This window comes from Pezoporus occidentalis, unplaced genomic scaffold, assembly GCF_034315485.1.
Source record: "Pezoporus occidentalis ecotype Australia unplaced genomic scaffold, CSIRO_AGI_Poc_V1 ctg53, whole genome shotgun sequence".
In the NCBI taxonomy this organism is placed as follows: Eukaryota; Metazoa; Chordata; class Aves; order Psittaciformes; family Psittacidae; genus Pezoporus; species Pezoporus occidentalis.
Window position 1 is genome coordinate 3355709 of NW_026915866.1, and position 16510 is coordinate 3372218.

At 35.8% G+C, this 16510-nt stretch overlaps 1 protein-coding gene across 4 annotated transcripts in view; it reads left to right on the top strand.

Moving 5' to 3' along the window:
• CCSER1 (coiled-coil serine rich protein 1) overlaps positions 1–16510 on the top strand; it is a 709606-nt gene that overhangs the window by 453896 nt on the left and 239200 nt on the right. Inside the window, exon 11 of one of the 4 annotated variants that reach the window (XM_062637612.1) lies at positions 663–977. The exons of the other annotated variants lie outside the window; for them this stretch is intronic. Coding sequence (XP_062493596.1) covers positions 663–743 — 81 coding nt within the window. The 3' untranslated portion in view covers positions 744–977. Of the gene's footprint in view, positions 1–662; positions 978–16510 lie in introns of those variants that run through there. 4 annotated transcript variants of the gene reach the window in all.

Here is a 16510-nt window from a genome sequence, read left to right on the forward strand (position 1 = left end):
TTTAGGAGTATCACAGCAGCACTGAAATGGTTTGAATTTTGTTCAAAAGAATGAACTGAGGATTTAGTAAAGTGCATCCAATAGCAGAAATTCTTGAACCTAGCAATGTTTTGGCTTTGAGTATGTTTTCTTAAAAATGATAAAAGCTTGGATTCACCTTGGAATGAGCAAGAAAAATTCAGAGATGAGGCATGAATAACCACTGTATTATAATGGATAGCCACTGTATTATAATGAGTAATGTGTATGGTTTTTGTTGTATTAGTACATTTAGAATGTTTTTTAATGCAGAGTGATCTACTTCTATATTGTGTGCATGCTTCATGTAGATTCTCTTCATTAGCATAAACAAGCTCACTCTGGTGACCTTTCTCTGTACAAACACGACGTCTGTTGTATAACTGTTTTCTAACTAGAACTGTGTCATGCGCAAGCTGACAAGTCATATTTCTGGTTTTGTATGCCTTGTTGCTTAATTCCTCGTTATGTTGATCATTAGTGTGAAAGAAGCTTTATTATTACATGCTGCCTGCATGACTGCATACAGCAGAAATGATCATTTTTCATTTAACTTTGTGTTGCCATCAAACCATCTAAGATTTCATTTCTTATTTTCTTTTCTTTTCTTATTTTTTTCTTTTCCTTTTTTTTTTTTTTTTAAGGCCCTGTGGAATTCTTCATGTTCTGAAGGCTTAGTTTACAAACCTATCAGCATCTCATTGGTTCCATCGTTATTAAATTAAAACCTAACATCTGGACACTCTTCATTTATGGATTTAATTAAATACTGCTGTATATGAAAGAGCTGCAAGTTACCATTGCTGGCAAAATTCTACTACTTAACATGATATTTGGATTATCAACCATCAAACATCACTTCTTTGTCAGTAATATCTTCATTATTATATATATCTATGAATAAATTATTAGTAAGCTATTGCAAAATTATTATCTCAAATAAACCTCAGTTATTCTTACTGGTTTGTGCACTTAGTCATCCATTGGTGATTCACAAGTAAGATAATCCTTCAGTGATGCTTGTCTCTGAGACTGAAAATATAAGTCGTCAAAATCTGGAAACCTAAGGAAACTATTAGTTTTAAGAACCTGTTTTGTTATTTTTTTCTTTCAGTAATAATATTTTCGTACTACTTGTGAATACAGGGTTACTATCTGTCAATATGTGATCTGTTTGATGAATATTCATAGTGATGTATGTATTTCTCATGTGTGATTCAAGAGACATTTCTGCAGGGGATTTGATAAGCCTATACAAGGTCAGAATTTAACCCCAGGAAATGGGACCGCTGATCCTAAAAACATACACTCTGATTTTTATGTTTGTTTTTTTTTTTAATCCATTAGGATCATAGGTTTATTTAGCTTTTTATCTTATTTTCTGAGTACTTATCTTCTTAGAGACATTGCTAAGACAGCACCAAGGCGAGCAAAGTAAATACTGTGTTTGCTGAATGTGACCGTGGTACTTGAACAGATAGCTTTTGTTGTTCAAAGCCGGGGTGGGAGGGAAGGAGGGAGGAGGTTTGGTGCAATTCCTGTTTTATGGCTTTATTAAGCAAGAAATCAGAATGAAACTGGAGAGTTCACCACAAACCCTGTCACCACTATTAGTTGCTTCAGTTTTCTCTTACCCAGGATTGGATTCATTTCCTTGTGGATGTACTCTACACCCACTCTTACCAGGTAAGATAAGAAGATGCTTGTGCCAGCAGTATTCTTAAACCTTTCCTGCTAATACCTGTTCTTCCTAACAAGAGATGATACTTGAATGCCATTACTATGCTAATTGGTTCAAGCCTCATAGTATATAATAATAACAGTTATTCCACTGAAGCAACACTTTGGACCTGTGGCTTTAATTTCAAACAGAGGACATAATACTCTCATTTAAAAATAACATTGCATCAGTTACTCTTAAATGAATATGAACTGAAAATCAAAACAATCAACAAAATATTCATGCAGGTCTTCTAAGAAAGACCATGAACCTTCTTCACAGGGGATGTTGCATTATGTGGCTAGTTCTGTACCACTTAACATGGTGGTTAGTCAGTGTTTATCAATCTTATATTGTCTTTCCTTCTTCTGTCACTCACAGACATCTTCACCATCCTCTCTCACCCTTTTGGTCAAGCTTCCTGAAACCTCTTTTCTTATATAATTGTATAGTTCTTACTGTATTTGTTGGAAGTATCTTGATAAAACAATTAATTAGCAAATACATAATTTAAAGAAACAGCAGAAATGATCATGTGTGTGGTATCCTTTTGAACTTCACCTTCCTTCTGGAATTTATCTGTTGCCATTCTCCCTTCTATTCCTTGGGACTTGAAAATCCATTTTTTAATCATTGATGAGAATAGAAATGTCTACCTATTGCTGTCTGTTGTGCTTTCTTTTTTCATCACTGCCTTTATTATGGTAATATTTTCAGACCTTTTAGGATGCTGTTATCTGAAAAAGGATAGAGAGAACATTTTTCATTGTGATGCTTTAGCACAGAGATCTGTATTTTTCTTAAGAAATGCATATTGGGAATATGAAAAAAACCTGTGTAAGTCAGTGAAAGAAGAGGATTGGAAGGAAAAAGAAAAAATTTTCAGGATTTTGATGAGAAAAAAATTGTTTAATTTCCTAAATGAACATGCTTTTTAACTCTTTCTCCTAAGTCTGTGAAAGTATACTTGAAGTATTGAAACAGCTAGTGTATTTCTAAACCTGTTGCCTGATAGAGGTATTGGTAGCAGCTGTCATTTCGGTGCAAAACTGAACATGGCCCTTTAAATTTGGGAGTAAAGAGCATAAGAGTTGGGATTTTAACTTCCCCATGAAATTACCTGTGATTTCCAATACTTTTCTCACAATTTCTTTGGTTTATATTCATTTTTCTTTAATTTTACAAACCAGTATGAACCAATAAGAAGTTACTCAGGTTTGGTTTTTTGCTCATGTAGCATTTGAGTGGTCTGGAAGAAAATTGTGATTGACAAGTATTATTCAGACATCAAGGAGACATAATTAATGTGAGCTAAGTCCACACTTTATATGTGTAAGCGAGAACTTACCGGTATTTTAATTAAGGTCTTAGCAGTCTGATAACAATTTTTAATTATTCCAGTTACCATGATACTAGCATATCTAGTTCAAACAGTCTGAAGTTAAATGTACATAAAGTTCCTAGGACATACCTCTGTCTTTGATGTATTCCTGACTCCTGCACAGCTTCTCATGATCTGAAGGTCAGTGGCTTCAGGTCAATTGTGGGAGTGGTAGCATTACAGTAAGTCCGGTATTGCAGCACCTTGACAAGAGTCTCTTAACATTGTTGATTTGTTTCTACTTCTTTTAGAATCCAGGTGGGATCTTTCTGGTATGTTTATTAACATGTTGTACACCTTGGTCTTTATCATTGCTTTCAAATTCACATGACCTTATTTTTTTATCCTTACAACTGGTTTTACTATGCTCCAAAGGTTTCTTTCTTTTGGTGGGTAACGGGACATGCTGAGTTGTTCATATTCCCGGGGCCTCTAGTGTCATCCAGTATCTGTAATTCTTTGTATTGCTTGTTATTGGAAGATCATTCTTTACAGAGTAAATGCTTGTTACTGGTATCTGTGAGATATAAATATATAGCTGACAAAGCCACCCCTGCACCACCGCCACTACCAAAACTTTGCCACATAAGCTTGGTATAAGGTGTTAACGCCACACAACAGCATAAGAACAACTAGTGCGAAAAAGATAACAGTAACCTGGGAATTAGATAACTGCTCTGTAGAGCTAAAGTAAATATCCAGGCAAGCCAGCAAAAAACAGATCTTGATGCCCATGTTGTTAGCTTGACCCAAAGCCTGTGTCTTCTTTATAACTAATGGCAACACCATGTTAATTGGGATACAATAGTAAACTAGCATTGGAAAAAATACTTTGTTCTCATTCTGAATATTGACACTTATACTTTCTGTTCTTTCCTCCAGAGTGCAGTGCTGTTTGGTACAGCATAGGAGGGAAAAAAATAGAAACTGAGTCTTGGATTTCAAATTAACAAAGGTGCAAAAAAGCTGGAGCAAATAGAACAGATTGTCTGTGTTAAATGTTGACAGGTTGAGAAGGAAGAAGACTGCTTATAAGAGTTAGAAGCAGCCAGAGAGGAAGACAAGTCTCAAAAAGCCTGGGATGCGGTAGAGAGGCAATTGAGTTCAATTGAATTAAATTTAATTAGTCAATGCTTCATTTTCTTAATAGTATTCTGAGGCAATTTCAGTATGAAAACATGCAGAACAGTGTGAATACTGGTACACAAAGAATTCTGTTGTACCTCAATATGTATTTGGCCAGTAAAGAATTCCTGTAGCTTACAATGTTTACAACAGGTCTCTAAAATAATTTGAAACATAATCGAGACTGTTGTGGACATAGGTGCATGATGAAAGGCTGGAAATTTTGTTGTTCTTAAATAGTTAGGAGGTAAGTGGCTTTTCTTCTGGAACTGAGTTTACCCAGTGTTAACCAGTGGTTTTTTAAGGTTTATGTACACTCTTTGGACATTCAGATTATGGTTTAAACTTCAGTGTGCTTTAGACTTTTATGTAAGTGTTAAAACTGAAATAGCTTAGGAAGATAAAGTTAGCATACAATGTGTGACCTATGTTATACCAATAATAGAGACCGAAAATTTCCCTTTCGGTCCCAGTCCCTGACCTATTACTAATATTTTTTCAGTAGAAGTGAAGTGAGAACTATATCCAGGCTTTATACTCTGCCTTCGTTTATAGTGCTCTTTCAATATTCATTTATTCATTTTTAGTAATGGAAGTTTCTACTTCTGAAGAGTCAACAGAATATTAACATTAATGATAAAACAGAAAGAAGAAGCATGAAGGGAAAGGATTATAAATGAGATTTGGGGAATAATAATATGTTTCTTTGTAGTGTACAAAAAGGCATTAAATTGAAAACGGAATCTACTGAATGCCAGCACTAAAAAGAAATAAAGTTCTGTTTGATAGCTAGCAAATGCACTGCAAAAAACCTTGCAAAGATACATTTTTGTGTGTGCATGCATTAAATCATGGTGAATTTGAAAACACATGAGTTGAATACCATCTTGCTTCATATTTAGTACCAACTTCATTGCTTTCAGGTGCTGTTAATGTTAACTATCATGATGAAATTAAGTGATAGCTTTTTATTTGATACTATAATAGGGTGGCTTGATCTGTATTGTGTAATGGTGCATGCATACTGTTGAATATTTGGAGAGAAATGCCAGTGCCTTGACTGACACCATGTTTTAGGCGAAGAAAGAGGAAAGCACAACTGCATGAGGAACAGATGATACATTAAGTATCTTCTTAAATATATTAAATATATGAAACTTTAAGTGCACACATTAGACATGAGCTTCCCAATGTGCAATTATTGCAATTATTGTCCATGTGAATATATATTTTCACACCTCTGCACATCTGTATTTTACCTTCCAGTCTGAAGATGAAGTACTGGTTAACCCTCCAGATTAACGTGGAGACAAATCTACTACAGGAGTCCTGTCAGGTTGTGAATGAATTCTGCAAAGAGAACCTCTAAGAAATTACCAAACCTCAGGTATTACAGAAATAGGGACAACATGAAGAAAGACAAGTTTTGCTGGTTGGAGTGAAATTTTGCAAAAGGTCCAGTTCAGGCCTTAGTGTGGATATCTTCTCTGGTACCTAGAACACCTTTCTTCACTGACCTTGATGTTCGCAGGACTTTTTCTCAGCATTTTTAACTTTGCTTCTCTGCTCCCTGGTGTTTTGCCCTTTCTTAAATACTTTTTTACAGAGATGCCACCAGCTTTACTTGTGCTCACTGTGTCATTTGTGGACCCACTGTAACAGTGGGACAATGGCGGAGCTGTCTGGATGTGTCTGTGTCCAGCATGGGGCTGCCCCTTATCTCGTCTCACAGATGCCACCCTGCAGCCTTTCTGCTTCTAACTCCTTACCACATAAACCCATTGCAAAAGCAAGTAAAAGCAAAGCATAACACCACAGCTGACCTGAATAGGATGAGTGTTAATAGTCTTCTAATTGTTTTCTGTGTTAGGAAAATGCTTCCCTGGACTTACAGATCTGTTAACATGTGAGGGATGAGTATTACAAAAGGGTTGACTAGATGCATGAATTTAGTTATGTTGCAAATTCAGAAACTAATGAAACGTAGCATAACTACTGCTCCAAAATACCTGGATACACTGAGATTTGTCACCAGACCAGAGATTGGTGTTAGTTGATGACTCCTGTGAATTCACCCTTGGAGTGAGAGAGACAATGTTGGCATCAATTCTATTGGCATCAGTTCTCTCTATTGGAGACCTGTTTTTACTGCAGGATCTGGGCATTGCATTGAGTGTGTCAGAGAGATGGTCCAAGCCTCAGAAAGTTAGTTTTACGAATACCATCACTTCTATTTAATTATGTTCTCAGAACAATTAGCCTTTGTGAATAACACACACACACACAAAAAAAAAAAAAGTTTTGCTCAAAGCTGGCTGAAACATCAATATGTTGATTGGCAGAGTATGGTAAATAGCACTAATACTGGAATTCCCTTTTGGTAGTGTAGAGTGAAGAACAAATGTTTAGAGTAGAGGTAGTTTGGGTGTATGAGGGGCGGTGTTCAATTTGTTTGGGAGAAGATGATTTTTCATGTCAATGAAAAGGCTTAATTAAAAAAAAACATGTAAACCATTATGTACTCCATGTTCTTTGGGATAGTCTTCCTGAATTCTCATTCAAAATTATCTAGCAATCAAATTCTGCATTAATAGGGCAAAATTAAAGGTAGCATTTTTGAAAGAAGGCAGTACTGTCCTTGGATTGGCAGTGGATTACTGTTGCATCTAATGTTACTCCTCTGGAAAATCTTTCACCAGTTGATTTGCTACACGTTTATTACCCTGAGTATGTGGTGACTCTTCATCACATTTTCTGATAAATCCATACAACACTTGAGAGTGTGCAAGCCTGATGTTAGCCAGATAGGAGTTGAACAGCAGGTAGAGTTTACCTTTCAAATTTGGGCTGGAAAGTCTATAGTATCCATTTTACAAGCATCTGTCAAGCATAGGCAATTTAATTTGTGGGTGGAAAAAGAACCCCCCAAAAATAACTACTCAGCAAAATAATAATACAGAAATGAACAAAACTAGTGAAAACATGGAGGGTAAAAACTTTATGGATCCCACAAAGTACATCAGCGTCTGTCCAGTATTTTTTTTACTTTTTTAATATTTCTCTTTGCAACAAATATCCATGGAGAGGAATAGGTCTGTCTTCTGAAGGTCTTTATAGCCCAATGATCTCTCTAGATATTGGCTAGTAGTAGAGAAAAGGCAAAAGGAAAAGTGTAAAGGGATGTTACTAATAAACTGCTCAGTTTACCAAATGAGATTTGAGATTATCAGCTTGAAGTCTGATAATTGCCAGTAGACCTGTTTTTATGAGTTTATTTCTCTTCTGATTCTCCATCCTACCTACATCCTCAAAGGCATATGTTGTGGTTTTGGTTTAGTTTGATTATTCTTCTTTATAGTATTAATATGCTTCTCATCATCTCTAGTTGTGATAAAACTAGTATCCAGTGTTAATAGGTGTTAAATAGTAATTCACTATCCCTGTAGTTCTTTCTTCATTGAACATGCTTATGCTGAGGAGCAGATTAAGTGGCTAATATAGGTATGGGGCATATATGGCCAAAAGAAGGCGCCGGGTATTTGAATCTAAGAGCTTTTTCTACTCTCTTAAGTAGGAAAGGAAAAAATTAGGTGTCTGACTCCATCCCTAAACCGCAGGTATTTCCGTCTTCCTTTTTTAAATCTCTTGTTGCCATGTCTGCAAATTTCTCTTGCTGTTGAGAATATCTGAAACTCAGTGGTGGGGCTTTTGTTCTGGCTCATTATTTTCTCCTGCTGTTGCTTCTTTGCTTATTTCCTTTTATCTTGCTGTATTGTTTTTATTCTTTCTCCACATTACAGTCCTGTCTGGCTCATCCTCTGTTTTCTTTTCTATAAAACAAAATTTTTATCACCCATAATGCATGCTTCTAAAACTTCAACAATATGAGAAACCAGAAAGTCATGTTGTTGTTGTTTTTTTAACTTCAGGTTTTTCTTGGTCTTTGTTCTTATTTTTAGGCTGAAGGGAAGAGGAAAAAAGACATCTAAGGCAAACTATTCATACAGAATAATACTCAGGGACGAGGAAGTCATATTTTTCCCATAATTCCAAATGCTACCTACTGTGTTCAAAATCTATGAAAATAACTATGTTCAAATATATTAAAAGAAAATAATGTAATTTTCAATTCTAAGGATATTAAGGTGATTTTATAGATTTTTTTAAACATCTAGAAAATTCTATTTGTTTATTCAATCTTGTATCAAGAAATTCCTGTAAAACTTGCTTCTTGAACTATTTGTAACAGATTCTGGTTGGCAAATGAGAGCCTTACTGTATACTGTCAGCTTGGACTGCACAGAGAACAGCTATTTTCAGCTGACCGTTCAGATGTACAGTTTAATTAAAATACTGTTAGATTCTTTGGGGCATCTACAGAAAACTTCTTAGACTGCCAGAAGGCTTACTCTGTGTTAGTGCTTTCTGTATGTTTGTCATGTCACACATTTGTGGAAGGTCCTAGCATAGTAAGCTGGAGGATGCAAAGGGAGCACTGATGTGATGTATTTCTCTTTCATACTACTAGTCTGTACACTAGACTAGCAGAGATCTCAGAATCCTTGCTGTTGCACAATATCCATAAAATTCTTGAAGACAACCTGTAAAACTCTATGTGAGCTACTGTTATAGGAAGGATAGGATAATTTAATATAATATTGGGCAGCTTTCCTTCTGCTGAAGACACTAATTTCAGCTTTATTTCTATCCCATATTGTTCCAACTGTTGCTTCCCCTTGCTCTTTGGTTCTAAGTAATGAATGTAATGTGCTGCTTTACTTTTGATAAATTTAATTAATCTATGATTATTACCAGTATTTCTGCATAAGCACAAAAGACATGTTCAAAGACTTGAGGCAATATGCTCATAAAATACTCATTTTGTTCTTGTATTAATTTGAGTAGGTTATTCCAGGACTGAATAAAAATCTTATTAAATACCCCTGGAAAAGCATACCCATTGAAGGTTTTGTGTGGCAAAATTTCACCTCCTTTTCAAGGGAGGCCTTTTAAAAGCCAGGTTAAAGAAACCAATCAACTATCCTATTGTCTAGAGACTTCTTGCCCAGAGGAAGCATGCTGCTGCTTCAGATTTTTTTAGCCATCGGACAAAGAGAAAAATTCAGCAGAAGTATTTATGGTGTTCAATATCTATAGCCAGGGGAAACTCTGATTGAAGGACAAGGAACTGTGGACAGCCTGACTCTACTTCCATGTTCAATTTGGGATGCCAGAATATTATATTGAACTATCCTGAGGCATTAGGTTGCATCACTCAAAATATTTTCTGCACATTTTCTTTATATTTGAGTTTTCTTTTGCACATAGTAAATTTTAGGTTTTTTCCTTTTTGTTAAATGCATTGCCAAAACTGATTAAATATAACCACAATAGTAATATGACATGTTATCCTTTAACCCCTAGTTGCATTAATTTGCTCTACTATATGTGTGTAAGAGATGATGTTTTAAATAACTAGTGGGGAAACCGCCCACAGTACTTGATAGTTAGTCACCTCTCACAAGACTGAAGTCTAGATCAGTTCTCACAGGTTAACAAACAGGTCTTAAAAAGGTCTGCTCCCTATGGCATTTTCTTTCACCAGGGGCAAGAGGGGAGGCATTGGGAAGGGGAGCAGGGACAAAGACTGTACAATATACCTAATGAAATGTTTTGGGTGGTTTTTTTTTTAATATTTTTTTCTGTCTTTGAAATATTCTCTGGAAGCTGTGAGTGCTTTTATTTTCTATTCTTGTAAACTTGCCTCATTGACCCATTACAATTCTATACTTCCCTAATCTCCGTTCTTTCCTGTGTTTTGTTTCTTGTTTTTTTGTTAGGTGGTTGTTTTTTTTTCTTTAGTTCTCAGACTTCTTCCTTGTCATCACTTTGGTTTCCATACCACTTCTATGCTTGTTTGTGAACAGTCATCTTCTCTATCAGCATTTTTCATTCTTTCTTGAAATCTTTGATCTTGGTTGTTGTCCACTTTCCACATCAGCTGCAGATTTCCTGAATGTGTACTGAAGGAGCACATTATTGTTACAGATACAAGTAAGCTTCAATTTTTCCATAGGCAATTCAGAAATAATAATGATACTTAAATACGTTGACTTTCTCCTACACTTTACTATCATTTTCATCTGCGTTGTCTTTACAAGCCAACATCTGACTACATAGTCAGTGTCTGCGGCAACAGTTTCAGGTATGTTTAGCAACTAGGCAATCCATTTGACAGATTGCACTTAAATTATAATCTTTATAATATTTTTAGAGTGAAAGTTTCTGGAGGAAATTTTTGGTATCAGTGCTGCTTTGGCCCTCACTCTATGGGGAAAAGCTCTGCAAGTTAGTTCAATTTTTGATAACTGTATAGCTTTCTTACTTTCCAAAGTAATCGAATGATATGTGATTATAATAAGCAATGTGCTGATGTTAGGTAGGTATGCTGACACACTCTTAATTTCAAGGGAAGCTACATTTGCCGAGTTCGGAATTGGCCATTGCAACTCTAGATTTAGCTGGTTTATTGATTGATGTTTGTTGTTCTAAATTATTTGTGATGCCTTTATTAGGCAAAGTTGCAAACCGATTTATGATTGTACATGATTAAACACTTACACAAGGATTGCAGTTTCATCACTAGCTGTAAATGGAACCAAAATTCGAATCACATAATACAGTGTCAAAGGATCTCTAAGGCTAATCTCGTGTTAATGCAAAATATCTGAAGTGCTTTTTTCTTTTTTCTCTCGTATGTTTTAATAATGTTACCTTTTCAAAAGGGCTGAGTTACTTCCTGCAACAAATATTAACTCAGCATCTTACTGTAGTTTTCTTGTTTCAGGAAAACAATTAGTTTGAGCAGCGTAATGCACTTCCACCGGTGGGCTCTAAGGTTGCATTAAATTAATATTTAATATCCAAGGCCTTTTTTTAACAGAACTTAAACATAACAAAACTTGAGCCACCATCTCCAAAAACGAACTGGTTTCTAAACCAAATCAGCACTGATATTTGTTGGTGAACAGGGTCAAATCAGTACGCAGATCCTTCTTTCCACTGAAAGTTTTGCAGACACAAGGAGTTTATTAAGAGACACCTTAATATGCTAAATTTTGTAGCATATCATTCCAAATACAGACGTATTTAAGTAACAACTGCAGTCAACATCTTCCAAAAGCCTAAATATGGTTTGTGGATTTGGATCAAGGTAAGTGTTGAAATTTCAAAACCTGTGTAATGTGTATGACCCAGGCACAACTTGTTATGCATGTATGAGAAGCTGGTAGGTTTTGTAGAGGAAATAAAAATTATTTTAAACTTTTGTGTGTATTTTTGGTGTTGTTTATTCTTTTTAATAGAGCATTTTTCATTAGTGCATCTCCTGTTTTCTACCCTTGCATTCTCAATTAGCATAAAGTAGAGGTTTTCCACTGTGGACCATTTCTACATGAAATGTGCCAAAAACTTCATCTTGTACTAATGAGTATTAATTGCTGTGTCACTGTCTATGAATGCGTGAAATTGTTATGTCCTAGAAGTAAGGACATTCTGCAACAAAGGAAGTTGGGGCTGTTCAGCCTGGAGAAGAGAAGGCTGCGTGGAGACCTCATAGCAGCCTTCCAGTATCTGAAGGGGGCCTATAAGGATGCTGGGGAGGGGCTCCTCATTAGAGACTGTAGTGACAGGACAAGGGGTAATGGGTTAAAACTTAAACAGGGGAAGTTTAGACTGGATATAAGAAGGAAATTCTTTCCTGTTAGGGTGGTGAGGCACTGGAATGGGTTGCCCAGAGAGGTTGTGAATGCTCCATCCCTGGCAGTGTTCAAGACCAGGTTGGACGAGGCCTTGGGTGATACGGTTTAGCGTAAGGTGTCCCTGGCCACGGCAGGGTGGTTGGAACTAGATGATCTTAAGGTCCTTTCCAACCCTAACGATTCTATGATTCTATTCTGTATTTGCCTGGAAGAGGGCTTTACCATTGCTAGAACATTAGAGAATAGAAATCTGCTCTGCCTTTAAAAGTTGCAGATAGGAATCTTTTCACTCACCTTTTCTTGGATGTCTCCTGTTTTAGCATGCTGAACTCTGGGCTTCTTATCTGTGCAAATCAATTGCATTCCATTGGGGTGCTCTGGTACATCATAAATGACATGCATTGCAGTTCTTTTTGTATATTTTCTTTTACTATGAGAGTTTCTGAAATGATGCTGAAGTACATTAGATCCCTTTGTTTAAAAAAAAGAAAAAAAAATGAAAAAGTGATACTGACTTCATTTAGTCCATTACTTCAGCAAGTGTGATTCAAAGTTAATCTTCACTTGCATATGCTATTACAAACACTAATTAATCCTATTTGCAAAGACAAATTATCCTTAAAATATACACCTAATTACGCCACATATAGTCTCTAAATTTGTATAAATAGAAGTTACAATTTTGAACATTGTAGATAATAAGCAATTTTCTGAACTTACATTTGCATGTGCTAATTAAGGACAGCTTCATTGTATTTACATTGGCAAACAGGTTTTGTTCTCATTACTCAACTTAGTGCTCTGTGAACAGAGGAAAATAACATGCTGGGTTTGGCACAGGTTCAAAATATCTATCTTAAACCTGACTTTGCATCTAGATTTGTCTTTTGATGAATTGAACTAGTTAGTGGTATTTTCTTTAACAGTTACTGTTGATTTAATTAAATATATCTGCACATAAAGGGAAGAGAAATTCTGGAATTTTTTTTTCCTTTTATTGTTTTGATGAATACTTCCTTTTTATTCTTGGGAAGCTTAACCCTTGTGTAAGTAACAAACGTGATCATGGTGTACAGATAATGCATAGGTCAGTATGCAATATAAGATATTTCTTGTGATAACAGTAATAATAAATCTCTTTTTTATATGTTTTGTTTTTATGTACAAGCAAAATTTGAAATCTGGGCAATCTAAAATTCTGAACAAGAAGAAAATGTCTTGCAAGTTTTAATTTTGGTTCTGTTTTCAGCGGCAGATTAAAAGTACATATGCACATTGTGATGAAATATGTAATTTTTATAATGTGGTAGATTAAGCAAAGTATTAATTTTCAACCATGATAAGCTAAAAATAAACTTTAGCAGATCTTATCGTTATAGTTGGTGTATTACAAACTACCTGTTTCCAAATTCAAGTAAAACCCATAGCTGAAACCCAGTTATTATTATTGTATTTAAATCCATTCACTGCTTTCAAATAATTTTAACTTTTTTTTGGTTTCTTACCATGAGTCAAAAAATGTTATTTATAAACATTTACTAATAGTAGTCAAAAAATGCTTACATTTCAACCATCTCATAAAATAATAGCATTAACAGTAATTGGTGATTATGTGCCGCTTAGTGAAATATTTGTTATTTTGTTTATTGTATATACCTGCTATAAAAATTTTAAAAACAAAACAAACCAATGAACAGTTATGTTTGGGCAAGACTTACAAATACATTTGATCTCAGATATTTTAAAAACTATTATGGTTGTTGTGTTTTCTACAATGCTATTGTGTTTTTCTAATTTAAATAAATAGAAGATTCCAGAGCACATAGGATCTTAACATGGCTTCCAGAAGCCATACAAGGTTCTCTCTAATGATTTAAACAAATTATTAGGTTTTGTTTGTATTTCTTTCAGAAAACTTGAATACAATTCTCTACTTGCAAATTTTCATCATTAGTTGCATCTTTTTCCCTTTCCTCCCTCATAAATTCCGCAATCAAGCCATTTGCTTTTAACCTCATCTTAATTCATCAGGTGCACAAAAACCATGTTAATCCAAATCCACATGTTGTGGTACTGCTGTGTCACTGAAATTTCTGCAGTTTTCTATAGGGTTACCAACCTCACATAACATGTATCATTTCCTCAGAGTCCTAGCTTAGAAGAGATGGACCTTATTCACAGAAGCAAATTTGATTTTTAAGTACTAACAGTTATTACCCTAACATTTGTGTATTTTTGTCTGTTTAAAGGCTAAAAAAAAGATTTATAAAAAACCTTCAAAATCAAATCACATGGTAAGATAAACAGAACAACCTTCTCTACACTAGGATTCAGTTTAGATAAGTTACAGTATTCACTGTAACACAGTGAATACAGTAGTTGCTGTTGCTCCATTATTCTTAAAATATGTAATTTATGCATTGTTGTTCTTAATATTGCTATTGAACTTCAAGGACTGTCTGCAAGATGTGGTCCAACAGTAATTTATGTCATAAAGTTTGGCAGGTATTTAAGAGAGCTGGAAGCAATCACTGCTAAGGCAGTTTGAGTCTCCATTTGTGTCCTCATTTGAGGTATTCACTTGTGCTGTCATAATTACTTGAATGTCACATTTAAACATTTACTCTTTTTCAAGGCCTTAAGAAAGCAGAGTGATTGCCGTAGCAACACCAGTTATCTGCAGGGAGGGATTCTGAATTACCACCAGACCCTGGATTGCTGCAGCAGGTTTCCACCTTAGCGATCTTTCACTCTTGCTGAAAGTTCAGATAAATCAGCATGCTTGCATGTACCAGACAAATTTTAGTAATAAGCTACTTTAGCTTGTATGGAGATGGGTGAAAGTCTAGAAACTATCTCTTGTTCAGAGCATTTGATGGAATCTGGATAGCTTAAGGAAAAGAAGCTGTGTTAGAAACTGTTCAACGTGGATTTCTAAGCTGAGAGATTCTATGACTACTTTTTGTGTATCAGTCGTTTTGCAGCTTGGGCACTGCATATAAGCAGTGGTGAAATTTAGATGGTTAATTAAAGCTAAGTGGAAAGGAGAAAAATGTCAGTAATTCTTTATTAACAGGAACCTGTGAAGCAAGAAGATTCATTAGTAAAAGCAGCCTTCAGTGATCCAGAGCTGAGGTTACTTGTGAAGGTTCAGTTCCACCACAGAACAGATTTGTGCTCTCCTGTTGCCCCTTTCAGTGATGCTGAGCTGCTCACTCATATTGTGAATCTTTTTTAACTGCAAAAAGTGAACAATTTTCTGCTGGCTGTCTTAGTTCAAGAGCTGTTTGAATGCCAAGGCTGGCACTGTAAAGGGCGATTATCGTGAAATAGGGAAGAGTAGGTGATTACAGGGAAGCCTAACTCTGAAGATGTGATTCACTCCAGCTAAGCCTGTCAGTGGCAGTTTGCCACATAATTTACGTTATCTCTCACCTGGCAACCTGGTAAGCCAGTTCAGGAAGGTATTCACTTCTATACTGGGTTAGTAATTGCTGGCTGAGCTCCTGACCTGGCTCCCTGGGTTGTCAGAGACATGCCAGTACCATTAAGAAAGGAGAAGCAGGAGGCCCCACGATACCAGTGCTGTAGGCTGCAGCTGGCTGGTGTCCCACTTCAGGTCTCCATGAAAACACAGTGACCAGGGACAACATAGTGTGGCTCTTCCATTTTCCCCACAGTGAACAGTTACACACATATTGTCTTGGGGAGCTCACCATGCCAGTAACCTATGCTGCAATCGCCGCTGCTTGCATAAGAGTGGGTAGGACTGCAGGACGGGACTGGAGGCCGAGCATTGACTGACTTTATGTGCTGTGGAGTAGTAGTATTTGGCAGCTGTAAAGAGCTCAACTCAAGCTTAACTTGATGCTGTGCTGATCCAACAGGTTTTTAAATGTTAGCAGAGTCATGACCTTGCATGAGAATTCAAGGGAATTCAGGTGGAACTGAGTTTGAATTTTAAATGTGGTACAATTAGCCCGAGTTCAGGCCATGACAAGAGCATGTGCAAACTCAGGTTTGTGCATGGGTGGGCATATATTCTTGTTTTAAATCTTTGAGTAACCGATCTCAAAGTTTCACATAGTGTAGGAAATTGATAGACATTCTTGGAAGTGAAAGTACTAATTTTGTAAGTGTGTTTTCAATTGGGTCATTAAAAATAGTTCAGTTGCCATTTGTACCATAGTGACAAACCTCTGAAACTATTGAAGGGGAAGCCTTAAAGATGTACTTTATGTTTGGTAAGAAAATTCAATGCTACTGTTTGGCTGGCAAGAGATAAATATCTATTCATCAATATTTCATTTAGACAAATTTATCTTAATGTTTTCAGAAGCACCAATCCTTAAAAATATTCCTAAAACTGAAGTGGTTTTGTTGTCTGTTCTTAATCTAGTATCCTGCAAAGCTCCAAGTACAGGAGTAAGATGTTTACATAGTATATTAGCTCCAAATGTTAATTTCTTTCTTCTCTTCAGCTATTCATTCAGCTGTTACTAGATC